This window comes from Anser brachyrhynchus, assembly GCF_964034855.1.
Source record: "Anser brachyrhynchus genome assembly, chromosome: 1".
Lineage (NCBI taxonomy): Eukaryota > Metazoa > Chordata > Aves > Anseriformes > Anatidae > Anser > Anser brachyrhynchus.
In genome coordinates, this window is record NC_137694.1 from 150,949 (window position 1) to 167,313 (window position 16,365).

Consider the following 16,365-nt stretch of genomic DNA (forward strand, 5'->3'; position numbering starts at 1 on the left):
GTAACCAAGTTTGCTTTCTTGGGATCTCTTTGTAATTGTCAAGCCCACGGCTTCAGACATTTTTGTTTCTTTTCTGTCAGAATGGTTTTTTTTTGTTTGTTCTTTTTTTTTTTTTTTTTTTTTGTGGAGGAGATGTTACTCTGGAGATCACAGTCTCTTTCTCTTTTTGCACACTAAGAAATTCATGCCCCCTTAAGCCCTACTCATAGACGGAGTAATCTGTGTCCTGTGTATACTCCTTGTCAGCCTTCCAGAGCACAGGCAGTGTGCAAGGGAACTGCAGCACCCTAGAGCAGGTTTTGGTGCTCATTACTTGAGCAAAGTTGGGGGCTGGGACACAGGAAGTGAAGTTAGCTGAAGTTAAAACAGGAACCCAGAACGCACGGAAGCCTAGAAGCTGTTACTAGCATCAGGTGCTGGGGCAAAAAGCAGCAAGTTTGCCAGCAGGAGCTGGTGGGCATTTTAAGGTAAGACTGGCTTTTGAGAGTGGAAAGTGATCAACAACAAAAGTAGTACTTTGGTGGGCAGAGAGAGCAGATTCCTGACCCAGCATGTGTGAGTTGATAATGCTCAGTATTTACTTCTCTGTTCCTTGGTCATAGAATCATAGATTCATTGTCATCATTGTTGCTTTTGTGTTTGAGGCTTTGAAGAAACAAGTTTCCAAATCCAGTACAGCTGTGCTAAGTGGTACCCTGTATTTGTGCTGTAGTGGATGCTTCTGGGGAAAGAACAGAACAAACTAGCAGACTGATGAACTGCTCTTGGTAGTATGTCTCTTAGAGGTTGCCTGGAGTCCTGTGGTGTGATTACAGACTGTAGTTTGTTATGGTTCCCAAGATGCATGGGGGTGGCTTTGGAGAGTAAGTGGTCAATAACCTTTTACAGCAGGATTTAAAACCCTAAACCACTTGCATTAGAGTTGGCCGCTCGTATTAGCTGCCCTGAGTTGAAAAGCCCTGTGCTAGTTTGTTATTGCTGCTGTTCTAACACAAACAAAAATGAGCCACACAAAGAAAAATGAGCCACGAACTTCAAAAGTCTTTGGAGTGAGAGAGGCTAATAAATTAGGGAGAGGAAAAGGAGATGAAATGTATTGTTAGATTGTGCTATGTTGGCCACATCAACCTTCCTTTTTCACCTGTTTGCTATTAGCTATGTTCTGTCATAGGATTGCTGTCAGAGCATAGAAGCACAGAGTATGTTTCCAGGCATCCTGTTTTCTGGAGTATTACACTTTTTTTTTTAACTCCAGATGCAACCTGGGGAAGGCCTAAAGTCAGATCTTCACAGTACCTACCTAGGTCCTAAATACTCTCCCTTGGCTTAGCCTGTCTGGCTTTTTTTAACCAAATGAAAGGTTCATCCCTGCTCTCCTCTTTCATTTCCTGTTGTCTGCTCCCTGATCTCTCAGTGCTGTCTGGGCAATTTAACTCAGGACAATGAGCTGGGCTGGAAGGTTATTCATTCAGCTGTTGCGACTATACATTCCCAGTTCATCATAAACATTTTGTTTGCGCAGAAAGCAACGATCTTGGGCACATGGGGTCAGTTTGTATGCTAGTTTATGTTCTGTCCTGTTGTGGGCTTGAGGAGTTGGTCCTGTTGAGAAGCACATAATAAAAAGATGCTGTGTTATGAGGATCAGCAAAGAGCAGTTCTCTTCCCTCCTGTTGGTTTGTTCACTGTTTTATGGGATGTTTGCAGTGGTGTGAAACAGGGCTCACGCACAATGCTGCACATCCTGTTCAGTCTTTCTCTCTGCCCTAGTGAAAAGCTTCTTTGGGCTACAGTAAGAACAATTCAGGGCTCCTCAACACCACAGGCAGAAATATAGGAGGTGAGAAGTGAGAGCGCTGATGAAAATGATTGATCTGTTGTATATGGGCCAGCAAGCCATGTAATCTTTCTTCTGTTTCTCATTTTGTAGACACTGTGTTGTTTGGGAGGGGCTTTTTCATCATCTTTTTTCAGAGTCACCTTGAAAATGAAATTCAGGAGCTTTAGATTTCACATTACTTTTTTTGACTTCCTCTTCCTGGGTCTGTCACTTCCTCCAGGCCTCTTTGGACAGCTTGTACAAGCTGTACTGCTGCAGTTTCAGCCTTTCCCACCATGCACGCTTAATGCTTTTCGCCTCCATTTCCTGCTTTTACTATATAGCTGACATAAACACCACACAGCACACTCTACCAGCATTGTAAGACCAACATGCAATTTTTCTCTGAACTGTCTTTAGCACACTAAGCAGTGATTAAAAGTTTGAAAAACAGGAGACTTCAGGAGTTCAATCTCAATTAAATATGTGTTGTATCGTGGTAGCAGAGGAAGCCATAGCCTCTGGTGGTATGCCGTGACTGTGCTTAGCAAATGGGAAGTTAATGCATGAAGAACCTCACAGAGCACAGAAAATCAATATATGATGGAAAAAAACAGAATCTGATAGTCGGATGCTAGCAGTAACGTGCATTAAAATAAAGTGTACAGTTTAACTGTGAAGATGGTGGGCTAGAAGGCTGTGGTTTACTCTTAGATTCACTGTGTGTTTTGCTGAAAGAGGTGCTGGGGCTCAAGAGAAACTATTTTGGGGTGCCCTGTGCTGTATGAGGCACGAGCTCGATGGGGCAGGTGGCCTCCAAAGGTCCCCTCCAGCCCAAGTTATGCCATGACTGCTGTGATATGACAGGTCCATGGCAGCGAGCCAGTAGGGCCTGCAGGCCAGGCCCCAGGTGACAAAATGTACTCCCTGTGCAGATGTGGAAAGCGGTCGTGGGACACGATGTGTCGGTGAAGGTTGAGGCTCAGGGAGACGACTGGGACACTGACCCCGATTTTGTGGTGAGTGTGTGGTATAGAAAGTCATGTCACTGAGAGTCTCGCTGTCTCTGGACACATGCTTGTCAGCTGTGCTTGAGGGCTTGGCGCAGGATTCTAACATTGTCCTTTTCTGTCTTTTCTCCGAATGGAAAAATCCCAGTAGTTATTGTCACCCAGTACAAGTGCAGCTCCATGCCGCTAAATAGCTCTGTTCTCTTCTTGTATCTTTTGTAATTCTCTAGGTGAGATGGTGAGAGCGTAGAAGTGCTCAGCCTGTGAGAACCCTATGGATTCAGAAAGTGTTATGACGCTTTCTGTTTAGTTCTCTATTTCTTTCCCAATAAGTTACTCACACTTTGGCCTTTTGGCCAATTCCTTATTTGCTACTCTCCTACATAATTGCATGCAATTCCCTATTTCATACTCATTCCTGAATGAATATTTTGGCACCATCATTGTTCAGATACAGGATTATTTTTTCCCATATGCTTTTAGTACTTATTAACACTAGCTTTCATTTACAATTTTATCACCTGTTGATATGGCATCACAAGATTTTTCTGCACTGTGTTGTCTCCTGTATTTGGTCAACCTAAACAATCTTTTCATGGCTCAAGACAAGAACATCTCATTCTTCATACTCTTTTTCTAAACCTTTTGGGAACAGGAAAAGTTCTGCTCCTTGTGGTACTAAGGAGTGCCAGCCGTGCCTTACCATCACAAGTCTCTCTGAGCTATGTGAAATTTTCCTTTCCAAGGGAGTTTTTTGCTGGACAGTCTCTTCAGTGACACAGCTAGTGCCCTCTGTGTTGGAGATTCAGTCTTGCCTAGTAATTCTGAATAAGAAATTCTAGCTTGGGATGGAAGAGAAAGTTCCCTTCTCACATTCCTCAAATTACTAATGTTTAAAAAAAAATCGGTGACATCAAAATTATTTTTACTTAATTCATCCATTTGTGACTATATTTAAAATAAGCCCCAACAGAATGAGACTGTGTATTCTATTTTGTATATACTTACTTTTAGCTTTATATTAGGAAAGAGCTTACTCATGCTTCAATTGGTCAAATACAATTTCAGACCTACAAAAAGGCAGAACAACTGCTGTCATATAAGAATTGAAGCAGAACAGCCGACCTTGAGTAAAATGTCAATGTTGGCGTTTTTCTAACATTTTCTTAATCATTTGATTTCTACAGCACTTTTATTTGCTAGGTCTTCCCTCAGAGGAGGGAAGGAACGTCCCGGCCTCCCCAGGCGCCGGCCCGGCAGGGCGGCAGACGCCTTTCGCCCGCCCGCGCTGTGCCTCGCCCGCTGCCCCGTCCTGTCCGTGCCCGGGAACCCTCCGCCCTGTCCGCGCCCCCTTCGCTCGCTCCAGCCCGGGTCGTCCGGACGCGGGCAAAGCCAGGCCCGGCCCTGCGAGGCTGCAGCGAGCGCGGTCCTCCGGGAGGACAGCCGGCGGCGCGCGGGGAACCGGGGGTTGGAGCCCCGTTTCTCCGGAGCGGGCGGGCCCCGCCGCCCGCTGACGGCTGCGGTTCGCTTTGCAGAACGACATCTCTGAGAAGGAGCAGCGCTGGGGGGCCAAGACCATCGCGGGCTCTGGACGCGCCGAGCACATCGAGTAAGTGCGGCCGGGCGGGGCGGGAAGCCTGCGGCGGGCTGTCGGCGCGGCCACGGCCGGTGAGGGGAAGCGGCCGCCGCGGCCTCGCCCGCGGGCCGAAACCTGCCAAAAAAGGGCTGGTGCGCGACGGGGCCGCGGCAGGGGCGGAGCGGGACCCAGGGCCGCCCCCGCTGCCCGCCCCGGGCTGTCTGCCGGGCCGCTGGGTACAAGGGGCCCGAGAGAGCTTGGGCAGCGGCGTGAGGGGCCTGCCGGCTGCCGTGGAGCAGCCGTGGTGCACCCTTCGCCCCAGAAAACGGTGGGGTAGCAGAGGGGCGGGCCTGGGCCGCCCGGCATTGCCGCCTGCCCGTCCAGGCTCGGCCGGCTGCACCCAAGCTCTTGTTTTGAGATGCTCGTGTTGCACCAGAAGCAAAATTCACAGGACTGACGGTGATGCCGTCAGCGGTTAAATGTGAAATACCTTCGGACCGAGGCTGTTCTGCTGTGGTAAAGGCATCCTGCTCCTTCTCTCTCCAAAGCCACCCCTATCTAGCAGCTCCCGTGGGACATTTGGTACTGCCTTGTGCATTGTGAAGTACTGCAGCACACAGAAGGAAAGCTTGGGTTCCTGTGAAAGTCCTGAATGGGACTGCAGTTTAGGGACTGGGTGCAACTGCTGAGCCTGCTTCTCTGGGTCCTTTGCCAGGCCCCGCGGTAACATCACCTCCCAGCTACTGTGCAGTGGCTGCAGGTGTGGCTGCCACACAGAGGGGCCCACTGAGGGCACGCGGTGGCTGCTGACAGTGTGCTTATGTGCATGGGGCTCTGGGTGGCATAGTGGCACAGGGATGCTCCAGCTGAATGCACAGGTCTGCAGAATCCCACAGTGACTTGCCTTGACACTGTCTTGCCAGCATCCACCAGCTGAGGAACAAGGTGTCAGAGGAACACGAAGTCATCAAGAAGAAGGAGCTGGAGACTGGCCCCAAGGCCTCCTATGGCTATGGGGGCAAATTTGGAACAGAGCAGGACCGAATGGATAAGGTAACAGTTGTAGAGGACTTCCCTGGGCTTATTGGACGAGGCTCTTTTGCATCAAGGAGACAGCATCCCTGTCTTCTGGCCTGACCCTGAAGGGAAGGAATGGAGAGCTGGCATGATTCACACGTGTCCATCTAGCCCATAGTCTGTCTCCAGGATGTGTTTGAACCTATTTGTATATTTTGTCTCTACAGCTTCCTTGCAACATTCCCCTTAGTTGAGTTAACTACTCTGTGAAGAAGGACTTTATACTGCTTGTTTCAAAACTGCTGCATAACAATTAAATTAGGTGGTTCCCTACTTGTGCTTGGAGAAATAATGAATAATAATCCCCCACTCACATTCTGCGTTACAGACCTCTCTCATACCTCCCCCAGGTGAAGCCCTGGTCCATAATCTTTGTTATCTTTGTTCTCATATAAAATGTTTTATGTTTTCTGTTAATCATCATCATAATCTTCTCTATAGCGTTCAGCTTTTAATACCTTTTTGTCTGAAGTGAGATGATAAGACTGCAATAGTATTCAGTCTGTGGGGTCACTGTAGATTCGCATGGTACCAGGATGACAGGGTGAGAAGCAGAGTTTCCAGGAGGCCAAAAGGGAGCAGTCATACTCGGACATTCCTGCCTTGTGGTCAGTTTGGACCTGTCTCCTTATGGCCACAAGCGTTTTGTCAGCAGGGCAGAACAACTCGGTGCCCATGTCTCTGTTAGCCCACTGGTCTGAGTGTCGAGGAGCTCATGTCATGCTTTGTCTCTCCTTAGTGCGCTGTGGGCCATGAGTATGTCGCTGACGTCGGGAAGCATTCCTCACAGACAGATGCAGCACAGGGCTTTGGTGGGAAGTTTGGAATCCAACGGGACCGAACTGATAAGGTGTGTTGAATGGAGCAACTGAAGTATGTTTTTGCAGCCTACGCTGAGTACTGCCGCTAAAATTTGTATTACTACATTTAGAATTGTTGCTGCAGTTTTCAATGTGCTGATGGGAGCAGGTCTAGGTATGCTGTTCACCATGGTCTCCACGGTAACATAGCTCACCTGTTGTGTGCAGGACAGTAGCTGATAACTTGCAGCATACTTATGCAGATTGGCTCTCTGGTGTGCATTAATATGCTTGCAGTGTCCTATCCAGGCAGTGCTGTGTTTGTGTCTTGGACATCGCTGCTCCTGGGAGCTGTGGTGTTTCTCATCTCCAAACCCACAAGCTTTGCCATGTGCAGTGACTGGCCACGGCAGGACTGGCCAGTGACAGCAGGCTGCCCTCCATCCTGTGCATATCCTGCAGACACTGCCCAGGTGCTTTGGCAGTTAACAGGGTGTGGGGTCAGGATTATGGCCCTTTTACCTGAGTTGCATTCCTGGGCATTCTGCCACAGGGACAATGGGAATGCAAGTCTGAGGAGGTCCTTGCCAGATGAGCAGTGGCCATGTATCTGCATGTTGAGCACAGGACAGGGAGCAGGGTCCCAGCCAGGCCCCAGGGCACTGGATGAGGGTAGATGAAATCTGACTTGGCCCCCAGGATGACTGACATTCCTCCCCTTCTTGTTCCAGTCAGCGCTGGGTTTTGAATACAAGGGTGAGGTGGAGAAACACTCGTCCCAGAAAGGCAAGTCCATGGGCATGTTTGGTCCCTTGATACTTCACCCATTTTCTCTTCTCCCGATATCCTGTGCTGTCTGCTGTGGCACAGCCTCCTTTATTATCCTCCTGTCACTTTTTGCAGATTCCTATTCTCAGTCATTCACCATTGTGGCTTCATTGCCTGCTGTCCTGTAACCGCCTTTCTGCTGTACATCCCTCTTGCCTCTCTGTTCTGCTTTGCTGCATCCTGACTGAGCAGAGAGGACACCCCCACACACACATCTGCTGACAAATGGATGATTCTCCCATTCCTTTAAAAGTCCTTCTGAGAAACTGCTACAGAGAGTACCCAATCACTGTAGGATATAAGAAATGATTTCTGAAAAAATGGCATATAAGAAAAGGCACAACAATGGATAAGGAAACAAAAGCCTTTATAGCACTCAAACTCTTGCAGAGTTCTGGAGATCATTCAATCAAACTTTGACATATAAATAAAAGCAGCTATATTCTGAAAGAACGTTGCAAGAACTGAAATGAAAGGTTAAATATTCTGCAGACAAGAGAAGAAGAGAGGGCAAGGCCTGTTACTGTTTCACATAAATGTGAAGAATGCTGCATTACCAAGAAAAGAAGACTGCTATCATTATTTTTCAGAGGAAATTATAAAAGAAGGAAGAAGATTTGAGGCATTTTCAGTTGATCTTAAAGTAATAAGTCAAGCAAAATTGTGTTACATTAACACATTCTTGTATAAGAGGCCTCATAGTAAATTGTAGGCATGAAATGTCAGGCAGTGTAAAACCACAGAAATCACTCAGGACAAAATGAAAATGTTTGAAGCAAGGCAAGGAGAAGTTACGCTGAACAGCTGCGTATTTGCTTTATTTTTCATAAAAATGTTTCAATGTTGAAAACTCTAGCATCAAGGTAACAGTCATAAAATCTATATTTGCTGAAGACAACTTCCTAAAAGATCTGTTTTGTGGTGGCCTAATCAGTAAATAATAGTTTAAGTGAGAGAAAATTAAGAAATTTCTCAGAATTACAGATTTTAATAATTACTTTCTGTTCTTATTCAACCTTAAGTGACTGAGCTTCCATGAAATTGAGTGAATATTATTCTGAGAGCCGTTCTTGAATCCAAAATGTTTTCATGCATGTTTCTCTAGGGCAAAATCTTCATGGATTGATAAGGCTGAATTTGCTAGGCTTCTCTAGAAGAGACAGAGACAGACTGAGAGGATCTGTAGCATGTCTCCAGAAATGTGGCTTTCAGCCTTTGCTGCAGCATCCAGACTCAGCCGTTTCCGTGTAGAAGTTGAGATTCCACTATGGCAAATATAAGCCATACAACAAAAGTTTGCCATTTCTTCTGTGATTTCAAAGGCTTACTCAAAGACCTTTTCAGAGACTGGCAGACCACAGGTTGAGATGCTTGCTGTGCGGATATGTGAGTGAGTGGATACCCAGGCACTCAGGGCCCCTAAGTCATGTCTTGGCTATGCATGTTCTGATGGCTGGAGCTCCTACTGCCTCCTCATCTGCATTTGGCATGTTACCTGCCTTCTTTGCCCTCCGTGCATGCCATGTCTCCTGCTGCCCATTGCTCTTGAGCTCTTGCTGGCGTGACCCAGACTTCTCTTGTGCACCCATTCCCATGGACCCTCATCCTCAATGGCCCTCGGTACTCCCTGCCCTCCACTCTATTCTCTCCAAGTGCCTGCTGTTTCTAGTGTTGTCCATCATCTTTACTACTCATCCTTCTCCCTGATGCTCCTCCCCATCTTAAGTCTTTCCTTCACCAGCCCCATACCTGGGGTAGAACCTCAGTCCATGCACCCCCTTAGATTACTCCAAGGGTTTTGGCGGCCGTTATGGTGTGGAGAAGGACAAGGTGGACAAAGCAGCAGTGGGGTTCGACTACAAGAGCCAGGTGGAGAAGCACGACTCTCAGAAAGGTGAGCTTGGGGAGCCAGTTGCAGCAGCAGTGTCAGGATTGGGGCTTGGGACTATCCCCGTTGGGGCCATGTAGTTCTGTGCTTGGTGCTTACAACCTGGTGTATGTGTGGTGGAATGCTAAGGGAACTGTTGGGTGCCCAATGCTGATTATGCTGAGAAGCTGATTGCAGGTGATGTGTCTCAAGGAGGAGGGAGGGTTATTGATGTATCCACCAGTGGAGAGCTCTGGCCTTGCTCCCTGTCTGTCCTCATCTCTCTCTAAGTCCTGGGCAGGAAAAACTACTTGCTCCTGTGAGAACAGCCTGTGCTCACAGTGCTGCCACTTCTCTCTTTCCCTCCATTCTCTGTTCGCCTCCATTCCATGGTCTGGATCCCCATGACTGAAGACTATTCTGCGGGCTTTGGTGGGAAGTTTGGGGTCCAGAGGGATCGACAGGACAAGAGTGCTCTTGGCTGGGACCATCAGGAGGAAGTGCAACCCCATGCATCCCAAACAGGTATAGCAATGCTGCCAGAGGTGGCAGCATAATTGCCTTGAAGCACGTGTAGGTGTAGAGCTACCTGTTCATACTTGACAGAGATCCAGCTGATATAAACTGAATGTGTATAGCATATTGTGGAATTGCAGGCAGGTGGAGCAGCTGAGACACTGTGAACCCCCAAAGCACAAGGATAAACTCTGCCAGAGTAGGGTTTAGAGAGCAGCTTGTTTGGATCAGTGACAGACATGTGAATACAAGTGCCTGAATCAGGCTTCTCCAACTGTGCTATGCTTTCTTCTGTCAGGTACAGTCCTGATTATAACCTCATGAAAGAAAATGAGCACATGGGAAGGAAATGGCTTGAATGCTTCTAGCACTGTATATCTAACTTCAGTGAACAAGGCCACACTGCACTCAAATGGCATGACTGGCTTCTCAACCCAGTGACTTGGAAGGAGATTTGCCATCATACAGCAGTGAACAGCTGTGCACTTCACTGAAAGGAATGAAAAAATCAGTCTTAAAATCTTCCATGTAGAGCATTTTGCCTCCTTTACATAGTTCCTTGTGTGATGAGATGCAGCTTGCTAGCCACCAGACATTGTGCCGTTCATTTTAAGACAAAACTAACTTGTTTCACTAGTCACAGCATGCTGAAGTCAGAGGAGCCTATAAAATATAAATTAGCCTCATTTTTTTCCATACAGACTATGCCAAAGGATTTGGAGGCCGCTACGGGGTCCAGAAGGACAGGGTAGATAAGGTAAGTCTCTGCATGCAGGAGTCTGCTATTGCCTCCTGCTAGTCAGTGCTCTTTGCACTACTGCAGGAGTTTAGAATTCCCAGATGGAGACGAGGTCCCACTGGTCACTGCACAACCATTGCAGGCATGAGGGAACTGACCCAGTGTAAATGCCAGAGGGCACAGAGGAATGCAGCCTGGGGAGCTAGGGAGGAAAGGAAGAATATTTTCCATTCTCAGTTGCTTTTGAATCATTCCACTCTCAGACTGACCAGTCATACACCTGCTTTCTCTTGTAGTAGTATTTAGTGATGTGACTATGAGTAGAGCCAGTGAAGAACTCTCTAAGAGAATTAAACTGTGCTGTCCTGTACATGTAGTGCCATTTGAGGTACTGGGGGCATACTGTCTGCCTGCTGTCTGTTACTCCTGCAGGCCCTACATGTACCAATACAGTCATGATGAGCAATGATAGCTCTTTCGAAATGAAATTTTGTGAGCATACAGCCTTGTGAGAAGTCTGAGGTGTGTCTTGCTACAAACATCTGATTGATGCAATTAACAGCTTAGCCATCTCTTCACACCTCATAAAGCCATCAGGATCTCAGATAGTCACACACATTTTTCCTTACTGTTTTCCAGCCCCGGCTATTGTGTACATATACTGCAGGCAACGACCTGCTGAAGGGCGGTGCCATTTTCATGGTTGTGCAGCTGCCGCTGTGCATTCAACAGGAAAGTGCTTCCATGCCCCATACCTCTGGGAGTGCAGGGGACTGGTTCACCACTTACCTGGACCTCAGGAAGAGGAGGACTGTCAGGCACCACCCCAGCTGTTTGCAGCATTATATGTGAGCGCTCCTGCCTTGAGTGCCCAGCCTTCCTGTCCCATACAGGAGTCCTCTTGCCACTGTTAAACCTCCTTGGCTTGGCTCCACATAGCCTTTAGAAGTTTTCGGAGCATTGCCTCTCTATAGGAACAGCCCTTGCCTTTGGCTGGAGATCAGCAGATACTTCTGGCAGTGCAGGGAGGCACTGGAAAGCAGGACTGCAGCCAGCAGCCTCCCTTCCCACAGGGCTGTGGCAGTTTTACTGATGAAGGCAGACATAGCTGGGAACAAAGCTGTGACTTGTTTGTGGTCACCAACAGCCAAACCCATCTGGTGGAATCTCAGTACTGGCCTTGCCTAACAAGCTGGACACTTCCTTTTGCAGAGTGCTGCTGGCTTTAACGAGATGGCAAGTCCAACTTCCTCATATGAGAAAACAAGACCAGTGGAGGCAGGTGAGATAATTGTGTACCAGCCCTGGGCTTGGTGGGAAGCTGTGAATCTCATGGGCCCTTTGTAGCAGCACACTGGCAGGCAGGGGCTGTGGTGGGCTGTGGATTTAGCCTGTGTTGAAAAACTGAAGAAGGTGACTATATTGCAAGTTTCTCTGGCAGAGGCAGAGGTCCAGGTTTCTCCTGGGTGCTTGGGGTGGTGGAAAGGAGCCATTGGGCAGGCTTGAGCAGCTGTCATCTCCACAGCAGCTTCCAGCAGCACCAGCAGCCTGCGGTCGAGATTTGAAAACCTGGCTAAATTGGCAGACGAGGAGAGCAAAAGGCAGGCAGAAGAGGACCGGGTGAGGCGTCAAGCTCAGGAGTGCCAGGCAGCTCGGCAGAAGGTGAGCCATGACCATCTTCCCATGTCCCCCAAGGCTTGTGAAACAGGCTTTTCCCCAGGACCACAGAGGTCCATGTGCTTCTACCAGATCTTGTTACAGTGACCTCTTGTCTAAACAGCTTCCCTGTAACTGCCAGGGACTGCCATTGAATACCATGCTATTCAATCAATGTTTCATGGTTCGGCACACGGATCAGGATGTGTGAGCACCCAACCATGACACCCTGCGGTTTGGTCTAGTCTCCTTGCCTTTAGTGCCAGGCAAGCACAGTGCAATAGCACCTCCTTGGTATTGCCATCCCAGCAGTATGTATTCAAGGTTTTCCAAACTGGAGATTGTACCCAAACCTTCATATTTAAAAGACCTCCTTCTACATTGCGCTGTTGCTATGTTTGATGTGCAGATAAGGTTTCTTCAATAAAACACTCTCTAATGTATTCCCTCCTCGAGTCTGCTTCCTGCAGACCCAGTAGTAGTTACAGGCCTGCTGGTGTCCAGTCTGTATAGCAGGTTTATGGCAGCTGGAACAGATTTCGGTGTGAGAAAAATTGTCTTGAGAGTTGCTCGGTTGGGAATGGACCTGTTTCAAAGGGACTGAGGAGCTCTGATGACTTTTCTCCAGCAGGAAATCCCACAGAGAGCGAAGGACCACAGAGAGACAGTTCCTGTCACTGTGACACCAAGGGTCCCTGGGAGAGCTGTCCAAGACAGTCCTGTGTCACAAGGAGAGCAGGTGCTGAGGCAGGCTGGGGGGAGCCAGAAAGGGGAGCAGAGAGGATTGAGCCTGTGAGGGGACTGTGATTCACAGGTAGCCATGCACAAAGAAGAGGGGTGCAGCCACAGCACAGAAGAGGCTTTGCAAAGAGTGAGGGGGAAATATTGGGATAGTGATGGGACATGGCTGCACAGCACCTTATGCCATGCAAAACAGGCTCTTGGAATGGGGTCACTGCAGCAGCAGTAGAGTGGACTGTAGCTATGTATGTGAGATAGGCTCAAAAACATGAGCCATGAAAGTGTGTTCAGCACTCCCAGGTTCTAGTTCAGCCCAGACCTAATGGCTGAGTTCCTTTTGTGGATGATGTTCTATTTGTGTCATGATAGTACTAAAAACATGCAGCAGAGTGGGCTTGCTTGCATTGGGTGCTGTGCAGTCATGGTAGAGCTGCCTGTAGTGATTGCTTTCCTGGTGACTTTCTTGTCACTTTCTTACCTCCTGGCAGGAGGCAAAAGGGGAGGATGAGGAAACACCCCCCACTTTGCCACCAAGGCCAGCAGATCTGGGTGAAGAGCTGTCCAAGTTTCCCAGCCAGGATCAGCCCATCTACAGTGAGAGTTTGGATGTCAGTGGAGATTATGAGGAGCTGCTAGAGCACTCTGACTACTGCGACGGTATCAGTGCAAGTGCTGACTATGAGGAACTGCCAGCACCCTTGGGAAAGCCAGATGCCGTCATCAACCGTGGAGGAGATGGAGGTGAGGACTATGAGGAGATCCTTCCTGAGGAGTCCAGCCAGCCCTGCGTGGGTGAGTACAGAGAGAAGAATCTTGGAGAGTGTATCTGTCTGTTTGCATCAGTGGATGTATGGGACAGACTCCAGAGGGATTTTGTGTCCTGAAATTTTCTGTGGTCAAGTTAACAATCCATGCTGATAGAGACTTTATGTCTCCCAGCCCCTTGCCCTGCTCCAAGATGCAAAATCAGCTGCATGGGATGGTGTGTCAGGCAGCAGGTATCTTTGCTGAAGAAGGGTGGAGGGTGGCACTGACCAGATCTTTTTGGTTGCTTTCAGCCTCTTTTCTTATTTACCCATCCTGTCTTCTGCAGGGGAAACGGACAATGTTTATGAGGTGGAGAGCCCTGGGACCTGTGCTGTGGCTCTCTATGATTACCAAGGAGGTGGGTGTGCCATCCAGGCTATGGGAAAGGCAATCATCCTGACAGGAGAGGCACTGGGAGTTTGGCCAAGGTGGGGTGGGGAGATGGTTGTTCACACCATCAACAGTGGCAAAAAGATTTTGAGTTGGTTATTTCAATTTCTTCCTCATGGAAAAACAGAATGAGACCTTACTTTGGAACATAGACACTTCATCTTTCATCTGTGAAGTCCTGCTCCTTCTCTGTTCTATCTGTGCTGTTTGTAGAAATAGATGGGATAAGATGAACTCGGGGATTTATCAACCTTCTTGTTCTGTATTCTCCTGGGGAGAGGTAAGGGAGGGTGTAAAAACAGTTAATTCTGGGGTTATCTTTACACTGTGACTTTGTTTTCTGATCAATCTTTGCAGATGGAGATGATGAAATTTCTTTTGATCCCGATGACACAATCACACACATCGAGATGGTAGATGAAGGCTGGTGGCGGGGTCAGTGCCGGGGCAAAGTAGGCCTCTTCCCAGCAAATTATGTGAAGCTTCTGCAGTGAGACCAGCATTGTCCAAACTGCCTTATTCCAAACTTCTGCCTCTGTCTGCTTCAGCCTTCTACATATTGTTAGCTTAATTTGGCTCAGCCTGGCATGTCTACGTGCAAGAAGTACCAGTGAGCAAACTGGCAGTTTCTGACAAAATATTTGGCCTGTGCCTAAGATGGATTCTGAATCACAGTAAGGCCGAGGTTGGAAGGGACCTCTGAAGATCATCTAGTCCAACCCCCCCCTGCCAAGCAGGATCACCTAGAGCACATTGCGCAGCATGGCATCCAGGCAGGTTTTGAATATCTCCAGAGAAGGAGACTCCACAACCTCTCTGGGCGACTTGTTCCAGTGCTCTGTCAACCTCACAGTATATAAGTGCCCCCTCGTATTCAGCCAGAACCTCCTGTGCTTCAGTTTGTGCCCACTGCCTCCCATCCTATTGCTGGGCACAACTGAAAAGAGATCAGCTCAATCCTCTTGACACCCTCCCTCAGATATTTTTATTCTGTTTCCCATCCAGTCCTATATGGGATGGTTTTCAGAACATGTGGATGTGATATATTTTCTGTCTAGACTGTCCCATATGTCAACTGGAAAGCTTGCAGGAGAAGTGTGTCCGTTCCTGTTTCAGCAGGGCAATTCACAGCAAGAAAAAATAACTAATCTAGTCAGGGCAGAAGGGACCTTTTATTTTTGAACTGCCATTTGTCACCTCTATCTGACAGGCCTTCTTTCTTCATAGGACTAAGTCCAGAATATACAGCTGTAGAATAAGAGATACTGCCCTGAGCTATGGCCCTGGACCTTATCCTACCCAGTTGTCAAGGGAAAACAGCACAGTGAAGACTGAACTTGCCTTTTTTCCCAAGAAGTTTCCACTTGCAAGATGCAATATGTTTGCAGTGCAGAGTATAGAAATGTGATCTGGGTCTATCTGGGCAGATTCAGGGCTGGCACCTGGGAACAGTTGATCCTCACACTGAACACTGCTGAGTTTGCCTACAAACAGACATAAGCTTTGATGTAATGAGCTGTTCCATTAAACAAGACAAGTGTGTGTTGGTCAATGAAGATGAAGCATAGTAGATGCTATCTACTATGGTAGTAGATTACTTGTTTGTTTTTCCCCTGTGTGCCAAGAACACAGGGCTATGTTGTTTCTGGGGTAAACTTTGAAAAAGGAAGTAAAAAATTTAGATTATTTTCTGAGAACAATGACTTTGGTAAATATGTCTTGGAGCAACAGAAAAATACCAAAAGGCTTCACTTAATAAGGAATATGTTAATAACTGTTTCGGTCGCCATCCAGGCATTCCAGCAGAGGAATGTTCTTCCAGGGAAATCCTTTCCCTCTGGAAAATGAGTCAGAATAAGTGCTGCTGGATACAGCCAGTAGTATATTTTTGAGTTCCATTTTTCCTATTAACAGTTCTGACAGTATAAATAAGCACACACGTGCAGGATAAACAGACCCACAGCTTTTCTCTAGCCTAAAGACTCTAGCATGTTCTCCAGTCAGTGATGAAGGTGGGTTCCTCCATCCAGTATTCGGCTCCGTTTCCCTGTACTGGTGGGTGGTTTGCCTCTCTGTGCTGAAGTCAGGCCACCACTTCCTAGCATGGAAGTGAAATAGTTATGCCTCCTAGGTCTTTGCAGGCCTCACTAATTAAGGACTATTTGAAGCTAATTATCTCACCAGTCAGCACGATTTAATTAACAAGGGAGTGAATTATTCATGACAGGATGTACAGGCTAGGGGCTCCTTATCTGAAGAATTCCCATTGCTATTGCTATTTACCGTATCCTGCTTCTCTGGCACAGATTGGAAAAGAACAAGTTGCATAACCTAAAGGTATATAAATTTTGTAACTGCCTCATTTGAACAGAGTTCATGTGAGCAGAGCCTGTCCTTCTGCTGCACTGCACTAGTAATAAACTGCTTCTGTTCTGACGTGATCAAAATTGTGTCCTGTTTTTCATGCTATCACGTGTCAGGTGTCTGCTGTAGGCTCCATTCCTTGCACAGTGAAAAGGGTCCTCGTTTCTAGCCCTCC

General features: G+C 47.6%; 1 protein-coding gene across 5 annotated transcripts; it reads left to right on the forward strand.

Annotated features, from left to right (window-relative positions):
* Nucleotides 1–326: 326 nt before the first annotated feature.
* Nucleotides 327–16,273, forward strand: LOC308181159 (hematopoietic lineage cell-specific protein-like). Of its 5 annotated transcripts, none has more exons than XM_080563979.1 (15): nucleotides 327–467; nucleotides 2,755–2,838; nucleotides 4,365–4,438; nucleotides 5,329–5,458; nucleotides 6,222–6,332; nucleotides 7,014–7,068; nucleotides 8,894–9,004; nucleotides 9,392–9,502; nucleotides 10,195–10,250; nucleotides 11,445–11,514; nucleotides 11,758–11,894; nucleotides 12,517–12,627; nucleotides 13,118–13,421; nucleotides 13,723–13,794; nucleotides 14,184–16,273. In XM_080563979.1, exons 2-15 carry the CDS (start codon nucleotides 2,755–2,757, stop codon nucleotides 14,318–14,320), a joined length of 1,563 nt encoding a protein of 520 aa, XP_080420105.1. In that variant the 5' UTR covers nucleotides 327–467; the 3' UTR covers nucleotides 14,321–16,273. The 5 variants fall into 5 exon arrangements, with proteins under 5 accessions (XP_080420105.1, XP_080420107.1, XP_080420106.1 ...); XM_080563981.1 differs by having other exon boundaries at nucleotides 12,520–12,627; XM_080563980.1 differs by having other exon boundaries at nucleotides 11,761–11,894.
* The last annotated feature ends 92 nt before the right edge of the window (nucleotides 16,274–16,365 follow it).